Source organism: Urocampus carinirostris, chromosome 1 (assembly GCF_059441175.1).
Source record: "Urocampus carinirostris isolate Australia breed hairy pipefish chromosome 1, RoL_Ucar_1.0, whole genome shotgun sequence".
Lineage (NCBI taxonomy): Eukaryota > Metazoa > Chordata > Actinopteri > Syngnathiformes > Syngnathidae > Urocampus > Urocampus carinirostris.
Genome location: NC_142349.1, coordinates 45,349,908 through 45,357,633, shown reverse-complemented (window position 1 = coordinate 45,357,633; position 7,726 = coordinate 45,349,908). Strand labels below are relative to the sequence as shown.

The 7,726-nt window shown below is 43.4% G+C and overlaps 1 protein-coding gene across 1 annotated transcript; it reads right to left on the bottom strand.

The window, feature by feature from the left end:
• Window positions 1-198: 198 nt before the first annotated feature.
• Window positions 199-6,182, bottom strand: csf3b (colony stimulating factor 3 (granulocyte) b). The gene is made up of 5 exons (XM_088341644.1): window positions 5,514-6,182; window positions 3,516-3,664; window positions 2,989-3,099; window positions 1,200-1,331; window positions 199-1,121 (listed from the first exon to the last, which is right to left on the bottom strand). The coding sequence occupies exons 1-5, from the start codon at window positions 5,527-5,529 to the stop codon at window positions 918-920; spliced, it is 612 nt and encodes a 203-aa protein (XP_088197770.1). The 5' UTR covers window positions 5,530-6,182; the 3' UTR covers window positions 199-917.
• Window positions 6,183-7,726: the final 1,544 nt, after the last annotated feature.

Below are 7,726 nucleotides of genomic sequence, written 5' to 3'. Positions count from 1 at the left end.
GCATTTGGACTATATATGAAACTGACCTTTTTTTTTTTTTACAATTATTATGCCACTTAAAAAAACTGCGAAAATGAGCATGAAATCAATCTCTACCGTGGGTTGAACTCTGCTGCTGAGAGGCTGAAACGATCACTGGTTTAAATGGCCGTTACTTCACCAACTTGCTATTTATAAAAGTAGGACTCCAAGTGCCACCGAACAATATTTCAAAACTTATAATTATGACAAAACCTGGACAAGTATTTTTTTTAATGAATTGATAGATCAGTTCTTTTCAACTGTTTATTGAATATCCGATCTCACAAGCATGTGGTCATGATTATTCACATCCATCAGAAAAGTCTACGATTGTTTTGTATTGTCAACAAGCAACACTTTGAAACGTTTACAGCACGATCACTTTCTTTCATACACAGTGTGTTACTTGATCAACTCCATACAAAAGGAGCATAGATTCTATCACAACTAAAGACAGGAAGCCATCCTCTTCCTTAAGGTAAGCAATAAAAGGGAATTAATAAATATTTTGGTGACAAATAAATAGAAAATATCTAGTTATAAATATTTAAAAAGAACAAAGCAATAGATAAATAAATAAATGTTTTTCTTCAAATGAGCTTTCTCATTGTGAGTGGAACAGAGTGAAAAGCGTGTCTCAGCGTGCTCGGCAAGCCTCAGCACGTTGCATTCCTCATCATGGTTGATTGCTAGCATCCACCGCTGCCACATCCTTCAGTTACCTCACTCTTGGATGTCTCTTTAGTCCTGTCTAATTTCTGCAAGAGGCAGCACAGAAAGAATAGAAAACGACGCCTTCTCTGACGGGGTACGTGTTCTCCCACGGGATGTTCCAGCATCCTTCCTGCAGTCACAGTCTTGGGAAGCAGATTCTGCCAAAGAATATGTTGCATCTTCTAATGGGCAGCTGTTCCAAGGGCAGCAATGGCACGGAGGCTTCGAATTATGTCATGCGCGAAGGATCTGAGCTGCGTGAGCACCAGGTGAGCAGCCACCTGCCCCTCGTAGTCACCCTGGAGACGCACCGCAAGTCCCACCCATTGGTCCTGCTCCTCATCAAGGACAGCCTCAACACCAACTGTCAAGGTCGCCTCCTGAACCTGCAAAAGCATCCGGGCATTAGCAAGCAGTCACATGCAAGCATAAAACCACCCAGTTAGCGTTAGCATCGGCGTTACCTTAACAACCTGGGCAAGCAGGTCTCGTAAGTCGGCCTGAAGGTCACCCAGACCGCCGACGCGCTCCGACAAAATTCCCAGGAGACCCTGGAACATTCGCAAACCTGCTGCCATGCGGCTCAGGCAGGTGTCCTGTAGGGAGCGGCATACAACATCGTCAATCAAGAAGAAGGTCAGGCCTAAAAAGAAAAGGAGTAGGAAGATCAAAGAAGGAAGTCTTATTTTTACGAACTTCGCCAATACCCTTACTAAAGTCTCAGTTTCCATAAAATGGAGCAAAATTAATAGGTGACTATTATTAAAACATAGTAGTGACCAGTGAGGGTCTGCTGGCCTAAAAAGTATCGTAATCATGTAATGTTAATTATATTAAGTTTATCCATCTATTATCTGCACCGCTTATCCTCAGTAGGGTCGCTGGGGTGCTGGACCCATCCCAGCGATCTTCTGGCAGTGGGCAGGGGACAACCTGAACTGGTTACGAGCCAGTCGCAGAGCACACAGAAACATAAAACCATTCACTCGCTCATTCTCAATTTTAACCGGACAATTAACCTGATGTGCATGTTTTTTCGGAATGTGGGAGGAAATGTGGGAGAAGATGCCAACTACGCACAGGAAGGCTGGTAGCTGGATTTAAACGCATAACCTCAGATCTGTACTGCGAACGCGCTAACCACTCATCTGCCGTGCTGCATATTAAGTCCATGAATACTTAATTCCTAATGTTCTGTCAGCTTTCTTTCATTGCTTCTTCCTAGGTGCGCTGCATCCAAATGTGTGCTTTCATATTTAAGCATTCAACCAATCAAATTTCAGCCATTAGTTGTTGTTTGGCTCAGAAATCTAACTAAAGCCTTCACAAAAAATCTTGAAGGCTGTTTCCCGTAATCAGTCTTTAAGGAAGCGTTGGTTTAGCCAGTCAGATTCTTAGATGTTGTCTGAAAGCCCTCCAGAGGGCCTTAAAACGTTGAACAACTCTCAAGCGGGAAAGCCTTTTGCAAGAGGGAGATGGGTAAGACCTTACACCCGAGCCCAAGCCTGACCCGATCCGAATTCAAGGCTGGGTCGGTATGTTGAGGTCGGGCCGAGCCTCACACTTGCTGAGTTTTTTTTTTGTATTATCCACCTATCATTGTTCATTGTCTCTGTCCATACAGTCTTGTTTAACTTAGATTTTGTTACAAAAGGCAGGCTTTACATGTCACCCGCCGTAGACGGCTCCATGATCGGATCACAATCGGCGAAGTCCGGCACCGTCCAACCTGGAGAACCGGGTGCGACCAAAATCACTTCTCCCTCACCGAAGTCCTCGCAACTGAAATAGGAAATTTTCCTTCCAAGAGAGCTTCTCCCTGGTTGTGCTGCTTCCAGAAGTGTGCTTTCATATTTAGGTATTTAACCACATTTCATGTTCAGCTCAGAAATCTACTTGAAGCCTTCACAAAAAATCTTCATGGCTGTTTCCCGTAACATCAGGCTTTGAGAAAGCTGTTGGTTTACCCAATCAGAGGAGCCGGTTCGTTTGCGACTGGAGCTGAAGGCCCGAGTGTACAATTTCAGATTGCTACTGCTAACACAACATCTGTAAATAAATCACTTTCCTGGTGATATCAATGTACTGAACATTTTTCCCTTTTTATGGTTTGAAACAAAGGACATGAATGAGTAAAAGGAAGAGAGCAAGGTAAATAAAAGCAAAGAAATCTCATATTCCAGAATCCCAGCATCGGGGGCAATCCTGCATTTTGGTAATTGTTTGTAATAATACTGTTATATATGTACTTACCATGTTGAAGTTTTGTGTAAGGGGTTTGAGAACAGGCGCGGGGGGGATGCTGAGGGCCGCAGCCATCATTTGAAGGTCACCGGTCAGCTGAGGGAGGTCAAGGGTAGAAGCCTGCAGTGGCAGAAAGCGTGTCCACTTGGTTAATGTTGCGGTGTGTCAAACAATCCATCCATCAATGTTTGTACCCGCTTATCCTAACTAGGATCGCGGGGGTGCTGGAGCCCATCCCAACTGTCTTCGGACAGTGGGCAGGGGACACTCTCAACTGGTTGCCAGCCAGTCGCTGGACATGCCAAGACAGATAACCATCCACACGCACACTCATACCTAGGGATAATTTAAACCCACCAACCGACTTGGGAGAAAATGGAATTGTCCGGAGGAAACCCACACAGGCATGGGGAGAACATGCAAACTCCGCACAGGAACTGTGGTAGCTGGGATTGAACCCGGGACCTCAGACCTCAGGGCAGAAATGCTAACCACTCAACCACTGTTCACCTTGCAAGCTTTAATCGATCACTTACCTGAGCCAGTGTGGCGGGAACGTCCTTAGCTATTTTTTCAGCCAGTGCCTGAGCTCGTTCTAGTGCGTCTCCCTGAACCAGTGAATGGTCGGTGATGGGCGCTGGATGGGTCGGGTGTGGAAACAGGAAGACACACAGAAATGGGAAAACTGCCAAAGGAAACAATATGGAAGAATAAGACAAATGTGAGAGTCTGACCCAAAGAGAACAAAATATTATGAGCCCCTCACCTCAAGTTATTACTGGATACAGTAAATGACTTTAAAAAACTAACTGTATGTAGGAATTCTGGTACACAGTGATGTAATGAAGCTCGTGGAAACAAATAATCAATGCATCTTGATTAGTCTTAACACAAAGCGACACTATGGACTGGGCAATCAATTGAAATAAATCGTCATAATAAAATCAAAAACTTTAAATGAGTTGTGAAACTGAGGCTTAGGTTCACACAAAAGCATTGTTAAAAGCTGTTAAAAAAATTGTATTCCCAAATTTAAGCTGCAAGTTCAAACAAGCGTAAAACGGCCAGACTGGGTGTTTACAAGATGTGTATACAACAATAACTTGAGACATTTCAGTGGGCTTGGGATTTGAAATAATGTCAATCAGGGGCTAAAGCCCCTGTGGTAACATCATTCTTGACGGCACCTTCAATTAATCATAATTTCCATAAAATAGATAATGATTAGGTTTGCACTTTTGGTTTTCACTTTTGATTTCCAAACACACAGCACCAAGGACTCAAAGTTTTCTACTGTTTTTGTTGTCCAAAACATGGATTGCTACATTAAGATTGCATGAAGTTATCTTTGAAAGCAATACTACTCCTATCATTGGTCAACATGAGGCAGTCTGTTTCTTACTTTCACCATTTCATGCTATGCTAACGAGCAGGGAAAATAAACTAGAGGGATGAGCATGGCGTTACTTTCCAGCACTCACTCCAGGCCCAATTTCCCGAACCTAATGTGTTCTGCCCTAAAGAGCTCTACTAAAAACAAGATGAAAGCAAATGGGCATAATGGAAAAAACATGAGCTCTTTGAACTCAGTTGGGCATAGTTAACACATACAATAGGGAAAATAAGTATTTAGTCAACCATTAATTGTCCATCCATCCATTTTCCATGCGTCTTTTCCTCACTAGAGTCGCGGGGGTACTGGAGCCCATCCCAGTACCCATCCCAGTGGGCAGGGGACATCCTGAACTGGTTGCCGGCCAGTCACAGGGCACACAGAGACAGACAACAAACTTGCTCATTCTCACCTAGGGACAATTTGAACCAGCCAATTCACTTGCCATACATGCTTTATGAATGTGGGAGGAAATCTGAGTGCCTGGAGGGAACCCACACGGGGGAACATGCAAACTACTCACGGAGAGGCTGGTTTTGAACCCTGGACCTCCCTTTACTGACCAATAATAAAAGTTTTCTTTTTTTCTAACAAAAGATGAGACTTCAAGATTTCTTTGGATGTATACTATGCGTATATAGCTACATAAGTAAATTCCGTGCAGGACTTTCAAAATAAGGGTAAAATGCAAATAATGGCTGGCACCGGTTTCTTTCCATTTGAGAGAAACGTTTGGCATTGAATGAGTTGATAAAGAAAATATTTGCCAATCAACTTTTTAAGGATACCTCAAACGATGCACCCCACCTTTAATAAATCCAGATAAAATGATCTCAATCAATAAGGAACCCTTTGGAGCGGTCTAGCAAACAAAACTGTGATATTGCAGATATCTTTCTCGAGGCTCATCGTGTCCAGAATTTAAGCCAAGTTCAATATTTGCGTTGCATCATCATCAAAGCTCGTCGACCTGTTGCCTGGCGGAGATTTATAGAAACACTGGCATATACAGTACTCTATAATGTACATGGCGTACACACGTATTAAATGTTGAAGCCCACCCCAAGTCCAGTGGAGAAACTGAAGTTAGTGATGGGCGTGGCCAATGAACAGCGTGCTCGCTCCAGTTAGTTTGGCTCACCTGCGTGCGCGTGCATGTCTTTCAAGGCGGTTTGGAATCTCGCGCGCTCAAGACGAGGACGAAGATGGCTTCGGGTTCAGCTTCCATTTGCGCTTTTATCCAAGAAGCTTCACAGGGATTTTCCAGCAAGACGACGCAAACGCGACACCAACTTTGCCCAAGTGACGAGAGCGCTGCGTGACGTCATGACCGCCCATTACAGCGTATGGCGACGTCATTTCCGGACCAGTGAGTTACCTGAATGAAGTGTTCGGAGCTAAATCAATCAAGGACCTGCTGTTTGCATTTTGACCAAACCTAAGCTAGACTCTATCGAAGTCTAAACACGAATGTTTCAGACCCATTTGAATGACGTGCGCGTTTTTTTTTTGTGTATTTTGCGTTTGGGAAATCATGGAACACCTCAGGGTGCGCATAAATATTTCGGCTTTCACAACTCGATGTGATTCACACTCATGTCATCATTAGCATCATGTGTGATCATGCTTCCTGTCCAAGATGGTGGAAAAGCCCAACCAGTATCTGACAAGATATCTAAAACCTGTATAAACCAGTAAAACAAAAAACGCTTGTGTTCAAGTGTGATAAAGAAAACAGGATAATGTTAAGACGACTTAGCTCCGAGAAAACTGGTGTTTATCTCACGATGCATTGCAGTTAGAGGCAGTGTTGGTCGCGCCACTGAAGAAGCTAAGTCAAGTCAAATTTATTTATATAGCCCTTAATCACAAAAAAATGTCTAATAAGTTAAAGTCACTAGCTGCTTCATTTAAAAAGTAATTGGGTTACACCCGAATTACTACCAAATTAGCGAAACTCTGTAAGTAACTACTTATAAATTACAGTATAGCCTCTCTTAGAAGCCGACCCCATAAAACTGCTTAAAAAAAAGCCACTTAATAAAATACAAGAAAACGCTTACACTAACCAATGGAACCGGTGAACCCTTCATGTTTCTTGGCCTGTGCAATCTTGAGGGGTTGCAAACTATAACAGCAGAGACACTCCATATCAATTTTGTCCTTAAAGTTTTCCTATTTTTCTGGATAATGTCCACAGCGTTTTCCCTTTTTATCCAGGCATAATGTATTTGACATTTTTTTTAAATAAAATAAAATGAAAAATTCTGCACTTTTTGGGGTGAATTCTGTACTCACGTTTGCCACATTGAGTTCCCATTGTTTTTTTTTCCCGTACAAGCTACACGCTTTCCTCCCTCTCACAGAAACACATTCGCTTCTGGTGAGCCATGTCACGCAGCCCAACTTGTGCATTTAAGCTGACCTCTAATTTCAGTATTTTGTATTATAGTTGAACATACAGTTAGATGCAAGTTTATATATCATGGAGGTGTCAGTAGAAATTCTTGTTCTCTGTGCTTAAGCCACCGTAACTGTATTGAGTTGTACTTTTTAGGGCCATGTATACATGCCAACTCCATTTGAATGATGTGATTAGCAGTGTGATGCTGGACTAAGTGTTCATCAATCCGTCCTATAACAAGGTGGAACAGGCGCTAATTAGGTGGTGTTGAAATTCGCGAACCGTTCTCAATAAGTTGGGGAGTAATGTACCATGTTGTACCAATTAGCTTGATCTGTAAGACCAAGCCCGAAGCTAAACCGAAATTTCATATATTATTTGGGAGGACTTTAGTGACCCTATAACTAGGTTTTGCGAGACCTTTCGGTCTCCCGCCTACTTTCTATGCCTTGCTGTCTCTTAGGGAGTAGAGATAGAGAGGAGGATCCCCCAGTTCCCTCGCTCCCTCAACTTTAGTCGCCTCTTACGACACGCAGCGGACCACGGTGGGAAAATTCTCACACCTCCCAGGGGGAGAGGGGCCCTCACTACAGGACAAGGGATGGGCAGGGCACCTGTTGACGCGGCAGGGGTAAACCAGTGAAAGCTGTCGGGCCCTGCTGTTGAACTGAAGAGTGTGTTATGTCACCCTGACCCGAGTGACATGGCCGCTTTCTTGTGTCCCGTTTTCATCTGGAGTGACAAAAGCATGACCAAGTTGGGTGCTGAGGTGTCTAACTTGTTTGGGCATTCGGGTTGGCCATGGTCCAAAATTGTTTGTGTGTTTTTTTTATCTACTTTTTCCCTTTTTATTTTCTTGTTTTTGTATGTGTTTGTCTTGCTGTCGGTCACCCCTCTTGAGGGTTATATCCAGGGTAGATAGATAGATTTGTGAGGACTCGGGAGGAGGA

Excerpts from the sequence above, each read along its gene's own strand:
- csf3b (XM_088341644.1), bottom strand. Across the intron at positions 3,100-3,515 it reads TTCCCGCCACACTGGCTCAG|GCTTCTACCCTTGACCTCCC; the intron begins GTAAGTGATCGA and ends CTGCCACTGCAG. Across the intron at positions 1,332-2,988 it reads TTACACAAAACTTCAACATG|GACACCTGCCTGAGCCGCAT; the intron begins GTAAGTACATAT and ends CGCTCCCTACAG.